The 25,337-nt window shown below is 41.0% G+C and overlaps 1 protein-coding gene across 1 annotated transcript in view; it reads left to right on the forward strand.

The window, feature by feature from the left end:
* Window positions 1–25,337, forward strand: part of TTC39C (tetratricopeptide repeat domain 39C) — a 106,820-nt gene that overhangs the window by 47,558 nt on the left and 33,925 nt on the right. Inside the window, exons 4-6 of the mRNA XM_042909444.1 lie at window positions 2,287–2,401; window positions 12,648–13,002; window positions 14,717–14,885. Coding sequence (XP_042765378.1) covers window positions 2,287–2,401; window positions 12,648–13,002; window positions 14,717–14,885 — 639 coding nt within the window. The remainder of the gene's footprint in view (window positions 1–2,286; window positions 2,402–12,647; window positions 13,003–14,716; window positions 14,886–25,337) is intronic.

Below are 25,337 nucleotides of genomic sequence, written 5' to 3' on the forward strand. Positions count from 1 at the left end.
CTTCCGTAATGGGCCTTGTGGTAAGAGCTTATGTAATGAGGCTTTCATATGTGTAATTCAAATATGTTGCATTTGGGCATAATTGAGGAATTCAACTATTTACCTAATTTTCTCAGGCCTTACCAGCCTTTGGTTACAAATAAAGTCACAATAGCACTGCAATTCACTTCTCCTGATTTTGTTTTCACCTTTCAGTGCCAAAGTCTAGTCTTTGGAGAGGCATCCTCCTACCCTGATATTTCTGGAGTGCCCACGGGTCTGCTATGTGTTACATGTTGAGTTCACAAACCAGTCTTTTGGTTATGGTCCCCAAAAGCCACCCGTCTTTTCTTTGGCTCCTTCGTATCCGGGTTGCTTTACCTCTGCCCTTGATGATGGTGTCCACTATGATGAAGCCACTGATGGGCCAAGAGTATAGTCTCTTGATGCTGCGGAAGGGCCAGAGGTTTCCTTGATTGCTCTTTCTCCAAATCCTGCATGTAATAAATGACTGAGTCCTGTTGCCTCTTTCTAAAATATGTCCTGAGTTCATCCACTTCTCTCCCCACTCCTGCCATTTCTTTAGGTCAGTCACCATCCGCATTTGCCTACGGTAACTCTCACTGTTCTTGAATTGGTTCTCCAGAATATAGTCTCTGAAATGCAAATAACATGTTGCTGGCTTCATCTTCAGTGTCCCTGCCCCCTGCCTCCCCCCCACCCCCACTATTGCCATTCATAAGGTCCAAACTCCCTACAGTGGCTGATGGAGGACTTTTCCTCTGCCTAAAACATCCTCCTCCCTTTTGACCTGGTTCCTATTCTGTCTTGAGTTCTTCCTAGATCGTGTTCTCCAAGGACTCTTGCCTGAGCCCTGAAGCCCTGTTGAGTAGGTTTCCTACTTGTGCCCATGATACCCTGTACTTTATCCTTCAGAGCACTTGCTACATTACATGGTAACGAAGGCAGTGTTCCCTCATTAGACTATAAGCTTATTTACACGTCTGTCCTCTGTATCTAATGCCATGCCTAACACCTATGTTAGTAATTAACATTTGCAAAGGATTTTTGCAATTTAAAAAGCATTTTCACGTGTAGTGCCTCATTAGCCCTTCTAACAACCCTACACAGTAGAAGTTATTACAAAGAAACAGAAGCGTCAATAGACTGACATTTGCCTAGGCAAAGTAATGAGTTCTGGGACTACATCTGCAACTATAGTGACCATAATAGATTATGCTAATCTAGAAAAAAGGGAAACAGTTCATTCTTTTTTGTCTACTAGTTATGCTATTGTTGTATTTGCGAAGATCCCATCATTTCTTTTATCACTGATACAGCCTACGAAAGCTAATTTAGCTTATCTCGTTCAAGTTCACTTTGTGTTAAGAATGCATTATTCTATTTCAGGGTGATTTTTCTTCACTTAGAAACATTCTTTACAATAAGGACCAACATTTTAATAACAAGTGGAGTTTTTGGTTTTACTTTTTGCTTCTTTTATTGGGGTAGTCACCTTAGAGGTATGGCTTGCATTTTGAGTTCAGTTTGTGGTTCATTCAAAGCCATTTTCTCCTTAACTAAAATGTAATCCATAAGGAATGAATCCTAATGTTCCTCCTACATGAATGAAGGTAGATGGCTGCATAGTGGCTTTTGGGGTTAGCTATTTGGGGGAACGTTTTCTACCTTTGGTGGTTTTTATTTTGGATATGTAAGAACTTCAGTTGTTTAAAAAAAAAAAAAAAAAGGTCAAACTCAACTTCTGTGTTTTCTTCATGGTTTCCCAGGAGCTTCATTGTTAATCCCTTAGGATGTTTGTCTTTGAGTTATAATGTTCTTTTAAATGGTTTTTTTCTTAATTTTTAATGTTTATTTATTTTTGAGAGACAGGCAGAGTGCAAGCACGGGAGGGACAGGTAGAGACAGAGTGCAAACAGGGGAGGGACAGATAGAGACGGAGACACAGAATCCAAAGCAGGCTCCAGGCTCCAAGCTGTCAGCACAGAGCCTGACGCGGGGCTCGGACTCACAGACTATGAGGTCATGACCTGAGCTGAAGTGGGATGCTTAACTGACTGAGCCACCCAGGTGCCCCTTTGAGTTATGAGTTATAGTGTTCTTTATCATCGTATTGTTAACAGAGCTAGATTTCATGGGAATATAGTATAAATCTGGTCCTGGCTTTCAGCTCCATGTTTCATCGTTCCTGTGTGAAATTATTTTGCATAGTCAAGTAATAGCTGTTTGGAGTCTTTTTGTGTGTGTGTGTGATTTATCAGTGTGTCCTTTCTTTCCACCAAACAGGTCGATGTCCGAAAATCCGCCCCCTCCATGGTTGATCGGCTTCAGAGGCAGATAATCATAGCTGACTGTCAGGTTTACCTGGCTGTGCTCTCGTTTGTAAAGCAAGAATTGTCAGGTATGCTGAAGCATTATTTTTAATGGCTTTCAAAATTCAATGGACACAATCAGTAATGCCTTGCCCTTTATTTATTATTATTTTTTACAGTGCCTCATATTTCAGGCCTTAAAAATCCATGGCGCTTCTTTGGGGCTTGATACTGATTTTTACTTAGGAGATTGAAACCACAAGTGTTTAATGTGTGTTTAGAGGTGTAGTTTTAGACTTGAAGTCAATGTTTCATCCTCTTGTCTCAAGATCATTCTGTCATAGAGAAATTACCAGTGCCAGTTTGATTGATCGATCATACTTTGTGAGAATCAAATTGTAATAACCTTTAAAGTGAAATATACCTGGTTTAAATTATATTTTTTAGGAAATTGTTATTGAAGGCCTGAATATGTACCAAATATGTCCAAGGAATATAAACTAATTTCTTAGTTTGTCCAAAACAGTTTTCCAGGATTCTGTAGCTTTGATATCTTGAGTGCTATAGACTCAAAATGAGTCTTTAACAGCTTCTGTAAGACTGTGTCTAACACAGATACCAATTCTTTTGTTTATGTGGTTATTGTTGTAATACTTCCAGGAGAAATTTGCTTCTTTGGTAGATAGGATTTACTTGGAAAAAAATGAAAATTCAAAAGGGAAATTAACTAAAACTCACAATCAGAAAAGTATTTCCTTCCAAACCTTAAATGAAGAAGGGTCTGTTGCTGATAAGTTATACACTGTTCTTTCTAGACTGCCAGAATCAGTCTTTCTCTCCCTCCCTCTCCCTTCTCTCCCTCCCTCTCCCTTCTCTCCCTCCCTCTCCCTTCTCTCCCTCCCTCTCCCTTCTCTCCCTCCCTCTCCCTTCTCTCCCTCCCTCTCCCTTCTCTCCCTCCCTCTCCCTTCTCTCCCTCCCTCTCCCTTCTCTCCCTCCCTCTCCCTCCCTCTCCCTCCCTCTCCCTCCCTCTCCCTCCCTCTCCCTCCCTCTCCCTCCCTCTCCCTCCCTCTCCCTCCCTCTCCCTCCCTCTCCCTCCCTCTCCCTCCCTCTCCCTCCCTCTCCCTCCCTCTCTCTCCCTCTCCCTCCCTCTCCCTCCCTCTCCCTCCCTCTCCCTCCCTCTCCCTCCCTCTCCCTCCCTCTCCCTCCCTCTCCCTCCCTCTCCCTCCCTCTCCCTCCCTCTCCCTCCCTCCCCCTCCCTCCCCCTCCCTCCCCCTCCCTCCCCCTCCCTCCCCCTCCCTCCCCCTCCCTCCCCCTCCCTCCCCCTCCCTCCCCCTCTCTCCCTCCCCCTCCCTCCCCCTCCCTCCCCCTCCCTCCCTCTCCCTCCCTCTCCCTCCCTCTCCCTCCCTCTCCCTCCCTCTCCCTCCCTCCCTCTCCCTCCCTCTCCCTCCCTCCATCTCATCCTTGAGGATGCTTTATTTCCATTTGGCTCAAGTCAGAAGTGGAATTTAACTTTTATTTCGATCTCCAAAATGTGGACTTACTAGAATTTATCCTTCTTTTAAAATATGTTCTATGCTTGTACTTTGGCCTTTTGCTTTGGCTCAACTATCATCTGTTTTTCTCTCTAATCTTCCTCTCAGGACTTGCGTAATACTTGTATGTTTGAGGGCTCAAAGCTCATGTGAAATACCTCTGAGACATCAATATACACTCCCCTCTCTGAAGTTCTACATTAATGTATATATTAAGAGCAGCAGAATGGTCCAACTTCTTGGGTCAAGATAGGAGCTCTGGCATTTTCTGTGATCTTGTACTCCTTTTTTCTGACACTCAAGGACTTCTTAAGGGAGCTTATTTTAGCCATTAGCCATTGAGAAAATATCTTTTGAGAGAGAAGGAGAAATCAAATGTAGTACAGTGTTTGAGGAGTCAGGGTAGGGGGCATCTGGGAATTCTTTATGTTCTTACAACTCTTTAAGTCTGAAAGTATATATAAATATATATATTATATACAATTAATATATATGTAATATATATAAATAATATAAATATATATATATAATTTTAAAAGTAAGTGTATCTATCCTCATTTGCTCATTCATTGGTCTAGTCAGTAAGTAATTACTGAGCATGTATGATGTGCTGAGCACTGTTACGTGAGTAGCACAAGCTATGCTTCCTGCCCTCTTGAAACTTAGAATCACCAAGTAGTGCTGTTTGCTTCTACAATTATCATTCTGGTTAAAAATTACTAGGGGTGCCTGGGTGGCTCAGTCGGTTAAGTGTCCCAACTCTTGATCTCAGCTCAGGTCTTGATCTCACAGTTCGTGGGTTTGAGCCCTGTGTCAGGCTCTGTGCTGGCAGTTCAGAGCCTGCTTGGGATTCTCCCTCTCCCTCTCTCTGCCCCTCCCCATTCATGCGTGCATGCTGTCTCTTTCTCGCTCTCAAAAATAAATAAACAAAATAATTACTAAACATGTTATAGAAAATTCAAAGTATAGAAGGGGAAAGAAGAAAGCAAGTCACTACATACCTTACCACTGGGAGAAATTACACTTTACTGCTAATGTTCTATGTTTTATATCTCTTTTACAAAATGGAATCTATAGTGCTTTATATCCTACTTTTCCTTATTAGATTGTATTTTACGTATTTTCCCTGTAACTCAGTTTCAAAATATTATATTAAATAATAACAGTTTTTCATATGAATGTGCCATGATTTATTTAACCTATTCCTTTTGGACATTCAGGTGTTCTCTGCTTTGCCTTTTTTATTAGGTCAAACCTATTCTTATATTTTATTTTTTTATGAAAATTTCTTTTTACATTTATTTTTGAGAGAGTGAGATAGAGTGTGAGTGGGGGAGGGGCAGAGATAGAAGGAGACACAGCATCTGAAGCAGCCTCCAGGCTCTGAGCAAGCGGTCAGCACAGAGCCTGATATGGGGCTTGAACCCATGAACCGTGAGCTCATGACCTGAGCTGGAGTCAGACGCGCAACTGACTGAACCACCGAGGCGCCCCTATATTTTATTAATAAACTATTTCTTTCACAAATTACCTTCTTAGCCTTTACCCATTCTCCTGATAAGTTGGTTTTAATCAATTAATATTTAATCCTATTTATCATAGATTTTTAACAGTGCTCTTGGTTTTTCCATATAATTTATTGAACAGATGCTGATATTGAAATAAAATTGATAGACATAAATGTGTATAGTGGTCTTTTGCTTTATGAACATCTTAGTATTTGTCAAGCAAACAACCAAAAATGCTCTTCCTTAGCCTTTCCTGAAACACACTGGGTTATTAAACTACAAAAAACCTACTTTGTTGGAATACATTTCTTAGAAAACATTTTTAATTTTTTTTTAATGTTTATTTATTTTTGAGACAGACAGAGCATGAACAGGGGAGGGTCAGAGAGAGAGGGAGACACATAATCTGAAGCAGGCTCCAGGCTCTGAGCTGTCAGCACAGAGCCCGACGAGGGGCTCGAACCCTCAGACCGTGAAATCATGACCTGAGCCGAAGTCGGACGCTTAACCGACTGAGCCACCCAGGTGCCCCTTAGAAAACATTTTTGATGGATAATTTTCTTGGGGAAAAGCCATCTTTTTGGAGATAAGTGCTCCTCCCCCACCCTGAGTGGGTGGCGCAGAACTGGGGGGGGAGGGTGCGCACTCACTCACCTGAGCTCCAGGTAGGGATGAGTCTGTGAATGTTTTGAGTTTGTGAATTTTTAAATTCTTTTAAAAGAACTCTTGGAGTGCCTGGGTGGCTTAGTCAGTTAAGCGTCTGACTCTTGTTTTCCCCTCAGGTCAAGATCTTGTGGGTTCTTTCTTCTCTCTCTGCCCCTCCCCTCCTCACACCATCTCTGTCTCTCTCAAAATAAATTTAAAAAAAAACTTAAAATTTAAAAAGAGCTCTTGTGCCTTCTCTCATTTGAACTTCTTTATAATGAACTGCCCCATCATCTCTCTTCATTTTATATACTATTTTTTAAATATCTTTTTCATTAACTCTTATCCAGGGCTGCTTGCTTGCTAGCTTCCCCCTACCCCATATGCGTATGTTAGCTACTTTTATAACAAAAAGAAGCTATATTTAAAAGATGGTATTTGCCATCTTATTTTGTTTCGTTTACTTCCTTTTGGACTTGAGGGTAGGTCCTATGTCATACTCGTTGTTGTATTCTTGGCATATCATATGCCCAATAAATTTTCCTCAGATGAGGGTTCTGCCTTTACTTCACAGGTGAGATGGTGGAGGCTGATGATTTAGAGAAGGCTGAACAGTTGACACAGCTTTTTAGTGACAACAGGGCCAGGGCCTGAGCCAGTGGTTGCTTGTTTCATACCTGAATTCCTAGTCTTCTCACCATTTTGCCATCACCTTAGTTTGGTGACTTGTGTCTCGAGAGGCACAGAAATTTGGGTTTCTCATGGCCTTCTCCTCTATGCCCATGCTCCCTCACTCTTACACCCTGAGGTGCTAGCTCCTGGAGTCATGTGACAGTCTGCTGTTAACTGACATGCTTCTCCAGGCCACGTTCTCTGTGCTGCCATTGTAGCCATCTGTCTAAAATTTGTTACACCTGTGCTTTAAACACTCAGCCATTCTGCATCACCTATGAAGTAAAACCCAAATTGCTTCTTAAGGAGGCACTTATAAACCTACGTCCTTCTCAGCCTCCTTGCCTTCTCAGCCTCCTTGCCTTCTCAGCCTCCTTGCCTTCTCAGCCTCCTTGCCTTCTCAGCCTCCTTGCCTTCTCAGCCTCCTTGCCTTCTCAGCCTCCTTGCCTTCTCAGCCTCCTTGCCTTCTCAGCCTCCTTGCCTTCTCAGCCTCCTTGCCTTCTCAGCCTCCTTGCCTTCTCAGCCTCCTTGCCTTCCCAGCCTCCTTGCCTTCCCAGCCTCCTTGCCTTCCCAGCCTCCTTGCCTTCCCAGCCTCCTTGCCTTCCCAGCACCACGTGTCGTTAAGCAGGGCTTCGTGCGCTTCCCTTAATGCCTTTTGCTGCCTCTTGCCTTCCTGTATACCACCCTCAGTTCAGATGCTCGCAGCCCCTTTCTTTTTCTCTTGCCTATCCAGGTACGTTCCAGGTCAGCCTCCTTCATGTTCTCCTTCCTCACGGATTCCATCATCTGCCCTTTGTTGTTCCACATGTATCCCGTGCATAGTCAGAGTGTTCATCATATGGCGGTACAAATTTTTATTTACATGCCTGTGCACGTATTTGACTGTAATCTCCTTGAGGGCAGCAACTATGTCTACCTGCTGTCTTCCCCCTCCCCCTTACCAACTATGAGTACCTACTATGCATTCCATACTGTGGGGTGGTAAGTGCTGGGGCTCTAGAGATGAGTAGGAAGTAGCTCTTGCCCTGAGGGAGCTGGATGGTTTAGTAGGGGAGAAAGAGGAGTGAATCAGTTATAATTCATTCAGGATGATACTTTACTTGCTAGACATGTAAGTTAGTCACAGATTGGGTGAACAGGGTGTGAACAGCTCAGAAACTCTTCCTTGGAAGATCAATGGAAGTTTGTTTTCTTCTCTCTGTCCTTGGCACCTGACGTGGCACTGTTGCCTAGCAAATGGTGGGTGTATAATAATGTGAATTAAAGGAAGGGATGGAGGAGGGGTGATGCCATTCAGGAAAGAGGTGCAGGATATGGAGTCCCAAGAAGAGTTGAGATTGGAAAAGTGTGTCCTTTAGAAGTGAAAACAAAACCGTTGTTCTTCCAAAGTGTGTTATGTGGGTCACAAAAAAGGGTTAGCCTGAAGTGACCTTTCATTATAGGGTTGACCAGCCTCATCTGGGGCAAGTGAACAAACAGAATGCTATGGTAGGAGATCCCACCGGATACAGTCTCCTGCTGAAAAATCTAAAACTTATCCCAACATCAATTAGTATAACTTGGTATTTTCACTCTCCAGAAGACTCTAGCCCTTTCCTGGGAAGGACTCCCATTTCTCGCACCCCCCCCCCCCCACACCACCTGGATAGAGTTAAGGCTTTCCATTAATGGGAACAGAGTTTCCTCTCTCCCCTGCATCTCCCAGCTGATTGAGGCTGGCCTTCAAGGGGGAGGGCAAATGGTCTGTGGTTTTCTTGCTCTCTTTGCCTTCCGTCAAAAGCATAGATAGCGATAGCTGAATGATTTATATTTGACCTTTCAAGGAGCCATATGGAAGGCTGTGTAGGGTGTGGGGCTCGTGAATACTGTTTCTCTGCCTGCTGGGAAAACGTGCGCTCATGAGCTGCCTTGCTACACCATCAAGGCAACTGAGGGTGCTTCCTGCAGGAGCTGCATGGAACACAGGGCCGGCTCTGCCTGATCCTCACTCAGCCTTTGTTCTGTGGTTGACGGCATCTGGCTGTGCTCAGATGTTTTGGTCACAGCATTTGGGACAGGGAAGTAGGGTGAGAGTCCTGGGGAACCTGTTTCCCTACCACATTGAGCTTAGAAAGTAGCAAAAATCGTATCTTTCTCTGTGTACATATGAACTTTGTTTTGCACAAATTATGGCCTTTGACTTAGTAAAAACTTTGGGTTCTATTTACTTGGCTCAAATTAGAAGCTTTAAAGCTTGTTACTACAGATTTTAACATGTGCTTTTAAACATTGGCACCTAAACTCCTCTCTTAGGTAAGAGATTAAAGACCTGTGGAATTACATTATTCTTTTATAAAAATAGGGTTTTTACCCTTGTCAGTTTTTAACTGAGTCTGTGCAGTTGGCATTGATGGGTTTTGCCATTTGTTTCCATTGCTACCCCTCCTTTGCTATGATTCTTCACTTGAGATCTGGATTGCTACAATGTGTTTCCTTACAGTGGTAGTCCCCTCAACCCCAATCTTAGAAATTGCCTGCTTCTCCTGGTGCAGGTGACCATTCCTCAGCTGGATGTCAGGGGACCCCACCCCGCCAAGCTGAGCACACCCTCCCTGTGTCCCCCGTTTCACTCTGCCTCTGAACAGCCTGTCCACCTGCTCTGTCATATTCACACTCCTGTAGCTGTTTCCTGGAATGCTGGCGTTCCCTGGATGGAAGCTGTGCTTCCTGAATGAAGCTCCAGCAGCCTGGAAATACAGGATAAAATGGAATGAAACTTGGTCCATAAAATTTCCAGTTAGGCCCAGAGGTAGGAGGCAGTAAAGTTTTCTACTGGAATCCCGCAATACTTATTCCGCACTAACTCGTTTATATATTTGCTGCATAGAAAACTTTAGTGACAAAAAGGAAATAAAAAAGAATAATTCACCCATCAACTCAACATTATTTGTTTTCATTTTTCTATGTATAGCCCAGTGGAGTGTATATACAAACATATATGTAGAGAGATAGTCTTAATGTTACACACTTATTTTTTTTCATTTATTTTTCAGTTTTATAATGGACAGTTGGAGAGCTGAGATTATGGCTTATGGTTCTTTTGTATCCTTCCGTTGCCAAGCACAGTCTTAGGCATGAAATGGGAACTTAATAGCTAGTTAATATTTTTAGGGTTTTGCAAGTTTTCTTTTTTTCCACAAGCAGAGAAGGGGCAGAGAGAGGGAACTAGAGGATCCCAAGCGGGCTCTGTGCTGACAGCAGCGAGCCTGATATAGGGCTCAGTCTCACAAACCGTGAGATCATGAACTGAGAGCCAAAGCCGTATGCTCAACTGACTGAGCCCCTCAGGTGCCCCTCTTTTTTCATATTTTAAATCTGTAGCCAATGGGGCGCCTGGGTGGCTCAGTCAGTTAAGCGTCCGACTTCGGCTCAGGTCACGATCTTGCGGTCTGCGGGTTCGAGCCCCGCGTCGGGCTCTGGGCTGATGGCTCAGAGCCTGGAGCCTGCTTCCGATTCTGTGTCACCCTCTCTCTCTGCCCCTCCCCTGTTCATGCTGTGTCTCTCTCTGTCTGAAAAATAAATAAACGTTAAAAAAAAAAATTTAAATCTGTAGCAGCCAATATTTATTCTATCCCAATTGACTTTTGTGTTCTTAAGAATATATGTTTCCTTCTTTTCCCATTTTTCTGTTCAACCTTTGGCATTTTGGATCATAACTGAGTGTCATATTGTTTGTGGGTGTGTTACCCTAGAAGTTTAAGGGTTTTCTCAGACCTTTTGTTTTCCTACAGTACTTCCATTCACAGAAACGTCAGTGTGCCTCCTCTTAAAGGTGCCATCTGTATCTTCTTTCTCTTTGGTTGTCCTAGAACTGTGCCTGAAATGTAGTATTTGCTCAGTAAATGTTTTTGTTCATTTGAACTAAATGAAAGTTGTTTCAAACATGTATTACTTTTATAAAGTTATAAAAATCGTTCTCTTTTAAAAAAAAAAACAACCTTTTGTTTTGCTTGTTCATCCTATCTTAACGATATTCTTTTCAGTGGACTTAGTCTACAAGACATGAACAAATCCAGAACTTGGAACTTGTCCTATGGTTGTGTTTTCAATTGTGATCCCTTAGGAGATATGGTCATCATTTATCAGAAACTTGATACATTTAAGTAAAATACTAGTTTGATTAAATATCAGCTTGATTACATGAATTGGGGGTCCTTAAGACCATCAGGTGCAGTGATTTGCCAGGACTCAGTATGTGATCATGCTCATGGCTATGATTTGTTACAGCAAAGGATACAAAGCAAAAGAGCAAAGGGAAAAGATGGATGGGATGGAATCCAGGAAAAATTGGGCTAAAGTGACCAAAATTTTCTCCCAGTGGAGTTGCATGCTTAAATCTCTGGGCAATGAGTTTTGTTATCAGCTGGGAAGCTTGTTAGAGACACAGCACCCAGAGTTTTTGTTGGGGGCTGACCATGTATAGATACAATCTGCCTTGCACATAGCCAAATTCCAGACTCCCAGGGGAAAGCAGGTGTTCAGCATGAAACATACTCTTTGTATAAGCAGGGTAGGCACAGTGAGCCACTCTTACCAGTTCTAGGAATGCTGGGAACTCTCCCAAGTCAATTTCATAGACCCTAGCCAAAGGTCAGTCTTGTAAACAGGCCTCTCAAAGGATAGCAGTAGGCCTGCTCCCGTAACTCTTTTCTGTATGTACCATATGTTCTTCGATCACTTTCAATGCAGGGATTAGACTTTGTAAATCAGCTTTTATGTTCCGTATTTTTTGTAATTTAAAAATAATGTTGACAAACTTCTTTTTCTGCTATTCTAAAGGGCCTGAAAGCCTGGGGCAGTTCATGTTGTCTTCCATTTGTGCATTGGGGTCAGATTATCAGTGCCATATTGGTAACAGTGCTGAGTGATTAAACTCTTTTCTGGAGAAAATTCCTTACAGAAGAAGTGTATATGGTGAAGATACACTCAGATAAGCACCGAGAAGTCGACTGCTCCTTCCTTTCCTCATCAGAAGGTGTAAATGTTCACAGAAGGAGAGGGTGAGGCAGGACCTGTGGGCTTGTCTGAGAGGGGTCAGCTGGGCATGGAACTGGGTAGCGACTGTGAGAAGTATGTTAAAAATGAGCCCAACAGGAAATAATGAAAATGCCTTTAAAAATAACATCTCTTCACCTCCTCTATGAAGTAGCTTCTTTTTTGCCACCTTCCTTCACTGGATTGGTCTAGATCTAGGCTGGGCAGTGGGTGGAGCGTCTTAGTCCTAGACCAAATAATGCCCTCCTAGTGAGGAGTGAGTGGTTAAGGCCCACACAGCAGGCATTAGGTAGAGATGAATGGGGGATTCTTTGCATTTCTGCATTGAACACTGATGACTTACACGTTAATGAACTGGCCGTTTGTTCACCCAGTAAGTATAAATTAATCCTTTTTGTTTGCTTGTTTTAGTTTTGGCGAGTTGCCATGCTTGGTGTACTTTTAGCAGTGAATTCAACTTAAAACTTGCTCTTTAGGAGGAAAGAAGCACAGGGTAGACAAACGTAGGCGTTATAAGAGAGGTTTATCAGCAAAGTGCTTGGTAGTTCAGAAACATGTGGAGATTCATGTTTCACAGAACATACAGAACAAAAGTCAGATTCAAGTGACGCTTGCATGCTGGCGTTAATGCATTTATTCTTTCATTCAGTGTGCATAATATACCACGTCCCAGCTCGTGTGTGAGAGAGGGGCCTGATAGGACGGTGAACAAAAAAAATACATGGTTCTTGTTCAGTGGTCATCCAGTGTAGTAAGGGAAATCAGACAAATAAGGAATTGAAGCCCTGTGAAGAGAACAAGGTGCAATGAGAGATGATCATTTTTATTGTTTTTTAAATTTTTGCTTGAATTTCAGGTCCTTCTTCAATCTCCTTTATTAATAAAGGAAAATTATTTTGAATGCTTATTTACTTCTTTTAATGCTTTTCTCCCCTTCTCTATAGCCTATATAAAAGGTGGGTGGATCCTTAGGAAAGCCTGGAAGATTTACAATAAATGCTATCTGGACATCAATGCCCTCCAGGAGCTGTATCAGAAGAAGCTAACTGAAGAGCCCTTGACTTCTGATGCTGCAAATGATAATCACATTGTGGCTGAAGGGGTGTCTGAGGAGTCTCTAAACAGACTGAAAGGTGCTGTTAGCTTTGGATATGGCCTTTTTCACCTTTGCATATCCATGGTGCCCCCCAACCTGCTCAAAATCATCAACCTGCTGGGTTTTCCTGGAGACCGCCTGCAAGGGCTTTCTTCACTGATGTATGCAAGCGAAAGTAAGGACATGAAGGCCCCTTTAGCTACGTGAGTAGCTGTATTGCAATGCTTTGGTAGATAATATAGTGTTGAAAGTAAGTAAACGACAATCAAAGCCTTTAAAGGAAACTTCAGGTAAATTGGTTGGTTGACACGATGCCACGCCTTATGCCTTTTAACGCAATGCCGAGAACTGTGTCTTTGGTGGTGTTTATAAGCTGACTTTCTAGAGAGAGGACACTGTTCTTGACTCTCATGAATCCTGTATTTTAAACAAGTAAAGCAACCACATTTTTCAACCGCAGATGATTTTATAAGCAGTTTCTGTGACCTTGACCAGAGTCACTGAGATTCATGACCCTGATTTTTGAATTTTTAAGGAATACGAATTTGATAACTTTCCTGTGATTCTGAAATTTTTATTATTACCTAGAGAATCCTGATATTGGGTCATTTTCTTTGATGATTCTGGTTGGTCCACTGGTCTCTCTCATGTGGCTTGGATATTTTGTGCTAGTCAACTAAATCGAGTCCTGTTAATCTGAGTCCTGTTAGTTGAAACTGAAATGACAGTTACTGAAACAGGAGAGTGTGGAGAGAAGCTGATAAAACTATCCAGAACGAGGATTCACCCATTCCTCCATCAGTTAAAAAACAATGTGGTTTTTTTTTTTCAGTCTGGTAAATATTCACCATTTGCAATTTGAGTAATTTTACACTAGATGCCCTTTGACATTTTTCAAAAAATGTTAATATCACAGAGACCGAGCTCTGTTTCTACTATCGATATTGAGGAATTTGGATATTCAGTCTTAATCAGTTGGTAGCTATTAAAAATATCATTAAATTTTCATTTCAAAAATATATTTGTTCCTCCCCAAAGTCATTAAATTACATAAACTGTGGTATTTTATTAATTTGATGTAATAGTTTTGTAACTTGTGATAATTTGTCTATTTATATCTTAATATTTTCTGGAAAGAAATGAATTAGTAATGTAAATTCGTCTGATCTCCAGAAGAGAACTGATTTTATAAACATGCTAGAAGCACACACTTACATAAAAATATTTGATGTGTTAGTGAAACATTTTTGTCTGTTCACTAAAGATCCTAACGAATCTGTTTTATTTACCTAGTTTATTTAACTGTTATTTTTCTTGAAAGGAGGAGTATGAAATAAGGGAATTTTAAATGATTATTTATTCTTCAAATTGAGCCTTCTCAAAGGCCAGAGAAAGAGCCCTTTTTCTGGTTCTCTCACTTATTTTAATACATTTTAGTAAAATTTGTGTCTGTGGTTCCCATATTTAAATTTGGATTCTGAGGCTTACACTCTAACTTTGTGAACACAGGAGAAAACTACATTTCTCTTTTGCAAAAAAGTAATGCCTTTATTATGAGGGGACAGTAAATTCATGGTAACCAGTTCGTCTTTCTAATTTGTGTGCTGATGAGTGAAGTGTAGAAATCAGAGCTTTATCTCAGTCCACACCTTCAGAGAGCCATCTGGAAGCCTCAGCAGAGCTAAATGCTTTTATCCTATTATTCTTCTCTCACCTGATGGGCATATGATGTATAAGCTGCGCCAAAGTTTCAGTTTTCCAAATATTGGTAAGATTAAAATGGGGGAAAATACTCTGATTTACTTATTCAAAGACTTTTGGAAGGAGTGTGTATTAGAAGAGCACGTACTGAGTTTTGACAAAGTAGAAACGCTGTAAGAAAAGCCTTGCTCAATCTTTCTCTCCCTCTTCCTTTAGATTAGCTCTGCTCTGGTATCATACTGTGGTCCGCCCATTTTTTGCCTTGGATGGCAGTGATAACAAAGCAGGCCTGGATGAAGCGAAGGAAATTCTTCTCAAAAAAGAAGCTGCTTATCCAAATTCTTCCCTCTTCATGTTTTTCAAGGGACGTATACAACGATTAGAGGTACTGTGCCTTCCTCATATTTTTAAATAAAGCCTTCTGTGGATCAAATCTGTAATTCTCACTCCGTGCTAGCATCAAAAGGAGGCAAATGCCATTGGGCGAAGGAACGTTTTGTTCTTGTGCTTTTCAGTTGCATCGTTGCTACAAAAGCCTCTTCCAGGAACCCAGGATGTTAGTCAGTAACCTTCTGTTTCAGGAGGTGGGAGAGGCAGGGGTGACGAGATTGGTGTACTCTAAGCCAGAGGCATAGGAACATTAGCAAACGTCTCAGTTGAAGAACACAATATACGATTATTTTTTTTCCGTTTCTGGAGTTACTAATAATCTGTTTCTAAATTTTCATCTTGGTTAACAATTGATTTATACACGTTATTGCCTGAAATGTCAAGGACACCATCAGCTTTGAAACGGTAGTAGCTTTTATTACTTTTTCATGGGCTTCATTTGGCCAAGCCCTGTGCCAGGCGCTTCATACAGGATACCCATTTAATCCTGAGTAACCCTATGACAAAGACACAAAGTCACCTCTTTTTTTTTTTTTTTTTAAGTTTATTTATTTTTGAGAGAGAGCGAGCGAGCGCGTGAGTGGGGAGTGGGGCAGAGAGAGAATCCCTAGCTGTCAGCACGGAGCCTGCTGTGGGGCTTAAACTCACTAACCATGAGATCATAACCTGAGCCAAAACCAAGAGTCAGATGCTTAACCAACTGAGCCACCCAGGTGCCTCTGCACCTCTCCCCCTTCCCCCCTCCCCAATCTGCTTGCTTGGGGACATGAAGATTTGAAGAAAAAGAAAAGTATAAGAAAAAAATCATATGAAAGAAGGTGGCTGTTATGCCAGGTGCACCAACAGCTAATAGAGATTCTAACAACCTCCATCTTCCAGTTAACCGGGTGCCCGGCAGCAACACAGTTAATTCTAGTCGTCAGCCTCCTGCAAACCCACTGTGAGTGCTTTTGAAGATTTTTGCTCACGAAGAAGGCTTTTGTGAGCGTTTGTGAGTGCAGGGATGATTTGTTTACTGATATTTTTTGTTGGCAACTGAGTGTATATTGTTTCCTTTCCCTCGTGAGGTGCCTCCTTAAATCTGAGGACTCCTCATCTTTACATATGGAAGTTTTATTTTAGAGATAGTACTGATAATTTATAATTGGAACCTAGTACATACAGAAAGCACAGCAGGAGCAGGATCTGAATTATTTAAACCTGTGTCTGAGTTGTTTTTTTCTCATTATCTTGCAACTGTTTTTCTTTGCATTCAGGCTCATAAGCGTTCAGTTATGTTTCTCCTTTTTCTTGCTGTCTTAGCAACATAGTTGTGATCAGTTTCTTATGCAGTCTGCTCTTTTGGTTAGTGTTCTTTTAAGCTCAGTGTTATGGTCTTACGTGTAGGGAAGGATGTTCAGTTTATTAAAGTTTCTGTGCTCCCTTGGGTTTGTGCAAGAGGAAATAACCTATATAAGGAAATTTTAAATCGACCAAGCCTTCTCACCGCAGTGACCATTTCTGAAATGAGAGTTGCGTTACAAGGTCAGTGCTTCCTTAAATGTCCAATTCTTAAAGGGCAGGCATTACTCATTTTGAATAACTGAACATGTTGATACTAGGTTCAGTGTTGAACAGATTTGCTGCCTGGGACGAGAGCCTGAATTTATAATTATGTGCAACACAGCATAAGGCACCTTAGCATTGGGCATTTATTAGAATTCTCTCTTTACTCCCCACGTTAAATGAATGCTCTAAATTGGGTCTTAAAGGTGTCAAATAGAAATGTAAAACAAGGGTTTGTATCTTAAGCTTGCCATTTTAATTTTTTATTTTCAAACAAAAATGCCTAACTTTTAGCTAAACTAGTAACTACCCCCCCCCCCCAAATACTTAATTTGGCATGGTTTTAGTTTGTGCCACAATTCGTTCCTATTAGGGACTGAGTGGATGCTAGAAGCAAGTGGTTATTCACTACTGTTGGGATGATTATAGCAATGAGGAGGCCATAGTGTCGTCAGAGGACCCTTCTGAATACAGTATGCGGAGGTACACAGTTGGCATTATGGTTCTTAGCAGGCATTCAGGCTCTTTCGGGGGTGGGGGGGGGGTGGAGAATTGTCATCTGGTGTGGGTGGTGGATATTAGGACTACTTCACCGTGAGGCAGCTTGCTTACCGGACTGATCCTTGGTTTTCAGAAAAAAGACTAAAAGATATGTTTCTGCCTCTGATTAGTGAGCTGTAGCGTCAGGGCCAAGGGGATGTGCCGGTTTTTCTGTTTGGCCCTTCCCAAGGGCCCAGAAGGAAGGATTTGGGGGATTCCGAGGTAACTTGGACTATTAATGGTATTCTCCCAGTGCCCAGACACAAGCATTTCATTTACCTTCCCAAGTGACCATGAGGAAGCTGGTTGGGGTAGGGTTGGGGGCACGTACTCCTTTGTTTGCAGATGTGGGACTGCCCAGAGGGGCTGCTACAGCTCCTGTCAGAGGCTTTTGTAAGGCCTCTAAGGCCTCAAACCGGTTTATGGAAACACGGGCCGCTGACAAATGTGCTTGCAAAGAACATGTTGGGTTTTGTTTGTTTGTTTGTTTGTTTGTTTTTGTTTTTTTTTAATTTTTAGTAAGCATTTAGGTTAGGGATAGGACCCCTGAGATCTTTTTGTCAACAAACACTCAGAGAACATGGTGTGTGAGCTTTAACCTCACAGATGCAGCATATGACACTCAGTTTCTTCAGTGAGTCAGTCTACATAATTGGAACAGCTGCTTTTGTGTCAGCTTGCTGTCCTACAGGGTGACTAGCTCAGTATGTGCTGGTTAGTTTATTTTCTGTACGCATTCTTTTCAAATCCTGTGCCCTTGCCCACTTTCTGTTTAATTTCATAAACAACTTTTTACATCCTCTGGGACAATTTGGAATCTGTCTGGGAGGATGTTTTTTGTCAAAGCCACCCCATCCTGTCACTTGATAACCCTTGCCATGGTGGTTTTGTTATTTCCTGTTGTTAGGGCCCAACTTGACCTAGCAGGTGGTCAAGTGAGGTGGTTATGTGAGGTGCATTTGCACCCCAGGATGGAGCATACCCTGTGCTAAAGGTACTGCTGCTAAAGCACGAGTCTCTGCAGAGAGAATTTTGTCTCTTTACTGCCTTGGCTTCTCCCCACTGTATGTTTGTATACTCCCACCTCCTACCTTTCCACCCTCTTGTGTTCTCATTACCTGTCCAGTTCCTGTTGACCTCTCCCGTGTGACTTGTCATGTTGCTGGGAGGCATAACTGGGTTCCTGTGGTACTTAGCATGGGATAAACGGTATATAACTAGCGTGTGATGGGTTTTATTCTTACTGAGGCTTAAGCCTGGGAAGTAGGGTTATCAAATTTCTTACTTTTTTTTCTTTTTAAGAGGAAAAAAAACGTTTTGGTGTCGGTAAAAGCCAACCCATGATTGGCAAAGTGGGTGGCATGTAGCTAGAGGGGCGACAGGTCCTACACAATACCTATATATTTACCTATATTTCCCCGATTCTCCATACTGCAAGCAGCTATTAGGGACATGGTCCCAGATGTTGTATAGGAATCTCAATTTTAAAATGTGAATTTATATAGTTTTGAATTTTTGTACTTCCATGAGTTTTTACCCAGATAAACCAGGTATGGTACTGATAAGTCCATTAAGTATACAAGTGATTAATGAGTATTTTTTTTTTTTTTGGTTGTTTAAAAAGTTATCAGGGACAAGCCTACATTTTAATCACTTATTTTTATTTCTCTCTGATCCTCTTTTTTTCCCTGTAAATAATACAGATTTCTTCCCTTCAGTTTTAACCATCTACTTCGTATGTAATATATACATGTATTTGGTTTTACATGCATATTCTTTGATTACACACTTTATATCATGTGACTGTTTAGTGATCAAACTAAGTTGTAATACCTAAACTAATGAAAGTTGATAAACATTCTAATGAGGTTGTTATTATGCACGCATTTTGAGAACTCTTATTTTGAAACTGTTTTCTAAGCTGAGACTCCTACTTTTTGAATAGATGAGTCCATTGATCAATGAGACTGATTTCTTTGTTAAGAAAAAGCTGGTTATCAAAGACTGCCTGCTTCTCTTGTGTGGCATGTAAACCTATTTCTGAAACCAGTTCTGAAAAAGAAGATGCAAAATGTCTTCACGATTAGAGTAAGAGGTTATCCTCCTAAGGAGGGTGCAGAATCAGATATTTAAATTCTGATGTGCTGGTTGGAGAAGTACAGCTCTAAAGAAATGAATTGAATAAATGAGGTAAAATGCAGCTGGATTGAAATGATGTCTCTGTGGGGCACCTGTGTGGCTCAGTTGGTTAAGCGTCCGACTTCAGCTCAGGTCATGATGTCGCGGTTTGTGGGATTGGGCCCTGCGTCAGGCTCTGTGCTGACAGTTCAGAGCCTGGAGCCTGCTTCATAATCTGTCTCCCTCTCTCTCTGCCCCTCCCTGGCTCATTCTCTTCCTCTCTCTCTCAAAAATAAATAAGAACATTAAATTTTTTAAAAAAGAAATGAAGTCCCTGCAAACCATAAAAGACTTTTAAATAAAGAGAACAAACTGAGGGTTGAGGCAAGGGTGTTGTGTGGGTGAGATGGGCTAAATAGGTGATGGGCATTAAGGAGGGCACTTGTTGGGATGAACACTGGGTGTTCTGTGTAAGTGATGAATCACTAAATTCTATTCCTGAAATCATTATTATGCTATATGTTAACCAACTTGGATTTAAATTAAAAAAAAAAATATTGTAGCCATGGGGAAAAAACAAAGAAATTAAGTCTCTGCTTATGGCAGGGGGTACCCAGATCAACAGGCATGAGCCCCTGTGCTCCTCAGGCTCAACCTGGGCCCCACTTGACTGTAGGTGCCACTCAGACAATTAGCCATTACAGTACTGCTTCACGAGGACAAAGGGAAGGAAGTTTGTCCAAGGCCTGGAGACCACACTGAAAAAGTTACAATGAACTTTACCTTTCATATGTGTGTGAATGTCCCCTGATCATCTCCTCTTTCTCTGACTTGAAGCTGCCTTGTTTTTTCTGGCAAACGCTGCCCCCTCACTACAGTCTGCTCCCCTGTTTTGTACTTCCCCTCCCGCCCCTCCTCTTCCTTCTGAGAATGATAGGATGTGGTTTCTTTACCCTGAACAGTGTCTGTAGGGACTTGCTTTGACGGTTGACCTTCGCTTCACCATGTTCATGTCACCCCCCGTCCCATCTCCTTCTCAGGCAGTCAGAGTTTTCTCACCCTTATTTTCTACTAGCTGTGAAGTTCTGGGTGAAAGGCTTGGACACATCTACACCAGCGTGTGTTCTGTCTGGGGACTTGCTTTCTGCTCATTATTTTAGGTGACTTCAGTTGTCTGAGGTACCTTTTAAAAATTGTAGTGCTTCTGTCTGTATTTTTATTAAGATGAAAGGACATTTTTCACTGGTGTTCCCCGGAGTAAGTGGGAGGGCTGTGTTGCTTTTTAGCCCACCAGTTCATGATTGGGACAGGGACAGAAAAGTGGAGGTCAATCCCTTTGGTGGTGAATTTATCAGCTAGAGAAAAGAGACGGGAGGCCTGCAGGGGTCATGGAGAGCAGAGGCCAGGTGGAAGTGGCAAACACCACAGAGGGTCTTTGCCTGAGCTCTCTTCTCTCGGGCATGTTGACATTAGTAGAGCTGTTTGGTAGCAGTGTTCTTTGCATCTGTCAAAGAGCAAGCCTGCCTCTTGTATTTGAACAGCATGCCTTGCCGGCATGATGTAATGTTGTTATTTATAGCATCAGGAAAAAGGCAATGCAGGAAGAGAAATAATTCCCTGAAGTTCTGTTCATTGTAGTCTTCTCTTCACCATCCTACAAGGTTCTCTTTATCACTTCAGGCGCCAAAAAAAATAGGGTTGCCATTTATTCTTAGAAGAACACAAAATGAGAGATTGGTTCAAGCTGGTGTGGGAGAGAGGGGGGATATATTTGTCTCCACTTTCCAGTGAGATAAACATGTATCATGTGGTTTAATAACTCTGTGCACTTTAAAATAAGAGGGTAGTAACCCAAATTGCTAATAGGTTAAATACATTTGCTCTTCTTTCAGCTCCATCATTACAGGCTGTTGGGCTGACAAGCAAGTAGAAGGTTAATGATTTTTATCCCTAAGCTCACCAAGTGTGCATAAGAGGATGAGCTTTCCCTTGCCTGCATTAGCCCTGGTCCTAGGGGTAGGAGTTCAGTGCACAGTCTGTTGTTAGGTGTCCTTGATAACAGAATTGCTAAACCGATTCGGCTACTCAGCAGTATTAATGCTGAATCACAGATAATAAGTGGGTTGTCACTCATGTCCTCTTGTGTGCTAAAGGTGACAAGGAAGACCTCTCCTTTTAAAACATATACATAATAGTTTAAGATGTTAGGGCACTTGGGTGTCTCAGTCGGGTAAGGCTCAAGTCATGATCTCCTGGTCCATGGGTTGGAGCTCTGCGTCAGGCTCTGTGCTGACAGCTTGGAGCCTGGAGCCTGCTTTGGATTCTCTGCTCCTACCCCGCTCCTGTTCTGTCTCTAAAAATAAATAAAGGTTAAAAAAAAAAAAAAGATGTTAGGCAACTCTGTAAAAATAACCCAGTGATACTTACATTTTAAGCTGTTTTGCTTCCAGTTATTTTGTGATCTTTAGTATACACATGAGACTTGATGCAGTTTTGTTTATAAATCTTCCATATTTTAACATGTTTTTATAAGTAATTGGCATGCAGAATATTTAGATTTCCATTTTGTTAATAATTTGACATTTCCTTTCGTTGGGAAACTGTTGGGATATTTGATTATTGTTGTTTCTCTATTTACCAGTATCTTACTCTGATAGTGCTGCAGTAACTAGCATATTTTTCCTTTTTTTTTTTTTTTTTTTTTTTTTTTTGATTTATTTCTTTGGATTATAGCTCCAGTGGTGTCATTATTAGAATCAGAGTATGAATGGTTCCGTAGCTCCTGCTAGATGAGAGATTATACTCAAATAGTGGGCCAGAGTATGATCATTCATTATTTTGTGCATGGTATCAGCAGCATGTTCCATTGCATAGTTTTCTTTTTATTTCCATAATGATGCAGTTTAAAGATCGTAAAATATTGCTGATAAGACTTCTCATATTCATGTATCAGAAGACAATAGTGTTTAGGTGGCAGTACTGCCTTAATTGAGCTACCAGATTCAGTATAATCCCTCAAAAATCACAGCCTCCTTTTTTGTAGAAATCGACAAAGTGATACTAAACTTAAGGAACCCAGAGACAGTCTTGAAAAGGAAAACAAAATTGGAAGATACATACTTCCTAATCTCAAAATCTACTACAAAGTAATCAAGTGAGTGGTACTGGCATAAGAATAGACCTGTAGAGATCAATGAAAGTCAAGAAATCTGTACATTTATAGATCAATTGACTTTTGACAAGGGTAAACCAGTAGCCAAAGAATAGTCTTTTCAGCAAATGGAGTGAAGACAACTGAATATCCACATGCAAGTAAATGAAGTTGGACTCCTGTATACTGTATGGAAAAATGAATGCAAATGGGTTGTAGACTTAAATGTAAGAGCTAAAACCATAAAACTCTTGGGTTAGACAGGACGTCAAAAGCACAACAACAAAAGAAAAACAGCTAAATTGAACTACATCAGAATTAAAGCCTTTTGTGCTGCAAAGAGTATTGTCAAAGTAAACAGGGGTGCCTGGGTGGCTAAATCAGTTGAGTGTCCCCACTCTTGATTTCAGCTCAGGTCATAATCTCGGGGTCGTGGGACTGAGCCCCATATTGGGCTTTGTGCTGAACACGGAGCCTACTTAAGATTTTTTCTCTCTCCCTCTCCCTCTCTTTCTCTCTCAAAACAAAAAATAAATTAAAAAAGGTTGGGGGGGGGGGCACTTAACTGACTAAGCCAACCAGGGTTAGGGTTAGGGTACATCCAACTTTTGATCTCAAATCTCAGTCTCAGGGTTGTGAGTTCAAGCCCCCTGTGTTGGACTCCATGCTTGACATGGAGCCTACTTAAAAAAAGCTGCAGAATGGGAGAAAATATTCGCAACTTCTAGATAGGACAAAGGACTTATATCCAGGATATGTAAAGAACTCTAACAACTCAATTAAGAGACAAATAAGCAACGTTTTAAAATAGGCATAGGATCTGAAGAGACCTTTCTCCCAAGAAAATCTGCAGATGACCAATAAGCACATGAAAAGATGCACAACATCATAAGTAATTATGAAGAAATGCAAATTAAAACCAAGTGAGATGCTATTTCACACCTACCAGGCTACCTGTAATAAAGACAGACAATCACAAGTGCTGGCCAACATATGGAGAAACCGGAAACCTAATTCATTGTTGATGGGGATGTAAAATAGTGCGGCCACTTTGGAAAAGTTTGGCACTTCCTCAAAATGTTAAACACAGACTTACCATATGACCCAGAAGTCCCTTTCCTGGCAGTATACCCAAGAGAAATGAAAACATATGTCCATATTATTATTTATAGAGCAAAGAGTGGAAACAACTCAGATGTCCCATCAGTTGATGAACAAAATGTGCATCTATACAATGGAATAATTCTATTCAACAACAAAAAGGAATGAAGTACTGATACGTGGTACAGTGTGGGTGAACCTAGAAAGTATGTTAAGTGAAGAGAGTCAATCACCAAAGAGCATATATTGTAGGATTCCATTTCTGTGCAATCTCTAGAACAGGCAAATCTATCAGAATTAATTTAGTTATCAGAATTAAATGATATCTATATCTCACACATGCAAATAGGTATGACAATGCAATAGTTCTTAGAACATCAGTGTACAGTCTAGAAGAAAACAGGATTATCTATGTGTCCCACTTGGGGCAGAAGATAAATATGTGAAGAAATGAAGTCTGTCATAACGAAAATGTATACATGTTTGTTCAGATTTTCACAATAAAATGTAATAATTTTCAAATGAAAGTATTAGAAGATATACGTGATAAAGATTCCTTATGATTACATTATACATTATAATATGGGCAGATACATAAGGAGAATATTTTATTTTGAGAGAGACAGATCATTGCTTACTTGGGGGTGGGGATGAGCGAGGGAGAGTGGAATAACTCTTAGCGGGTACAGGGTTTCTTGTTGGGGTGATGAAAATATTCTAAACTTAGATTCTGCTAATGTTTGTGCAGCTCAGTGAATGTACTAAAAATCATAGAATTGTATACTTCAAGTGGGCAAACCTTTTGATATTTGAGTTATATCTCAAAGATGTTTCAAGAAAGTTATGGAGGATATTTTCCATGTGAATATATACAGTCTCTTTTTCTTTGGATGTAAATTATTGATGCAACCGAATGACTCCTGAGTAAAAAGTAATTTCCTGGGGCATCTGGGGCTCAATCAGTTAAGTGATTAGGTCATGATCCCACAATTCCTGAGATTGAGCCCTGTGTCAGGCTCTGTGCTAACAGTGCAGAGCCTGCTTGGAATTCTCCCTTTCCTCTCTACCTCTCTCTGTTTCTGTCTCTAAATAAATAAATAACCCTCTCCTACTCTCTGTGGGTCGGTCTCTCTCTTTCTCTCTCTCTCTCTCTCACTCTCAAATAAACTTAAAATATTTTTCTTACATATTTTCCCAAATTCTAATGTATAATGTAATCATAAGGAATCTTCATCATGTATACCTTCTAATACTTTCATTTGAAAGCTATTACGTTTTGTTGTGAAAATTTGAACATTCAAACATGTACACATTTTTGTTATAACAGACTTCATTTCTTCACATATTTATCTTCTGCCCCAACTGGGACACATAGATAATCCTGTTTTCTTCTAGATTGTACGCTGATGTTCTAAAAAGTATTACATTCTCATACCTATTTGCATGTGTGAGATACAGATAGTTTCTTTTTTTTTCTTCAATGAAAACCATTTTATTTTATTTTTTTAATTTAAATTTTTTTAATTTACATCCAAATTAGTGTATAGTACAACAATGATTTCAGGAGTAGATTCCTTAGTGCCCCTTACCCATTTAGCCCATCCCCCTCCACAACCCCTCCAGTAACCCTCTGTTTGTTCTCCATATTAATGAGTCTCTTATGTTTTGTCCCCCTCCCTGTTTTTATATTTTTTGTTTCCCTTCCCTTATGTTCATCTGTTTTGTCTCTTAAAGTCCTCATATGAGTGAAGTCATGATATTTGTCTTTCTCTAATTTCACTTAGCGTAATACCCTCCAGTTCTGTCCACGTAGTTACAAATGGCAAGATTTCATTCTTTTTGATTGCCGAGTAATACTCCATTGTATATATGTACCACATCTTCTTTATCCATTCATCCATCGACAGACATTTGGGCTCTTTCCATACTTTGGCTGTTGTTGATAGCACTGCTATAAACATTGGGGTGCATGTACCCCTTCGAAACAGCATC

This window comes from Panthera leo, chromosome D3 (genome assembly GCF_018350215.1).
Source record: "Panthera leo isolate Ple1 chromosome D3, P.leo_Ple1_pat1.1, whole genome shotgun sequence".
Taxonomy (NCBI): Eukaryota; Metazoa; Chordata; class Mammalia; order Carnivora; family Felidae; genus Panthera; species Panthera leo.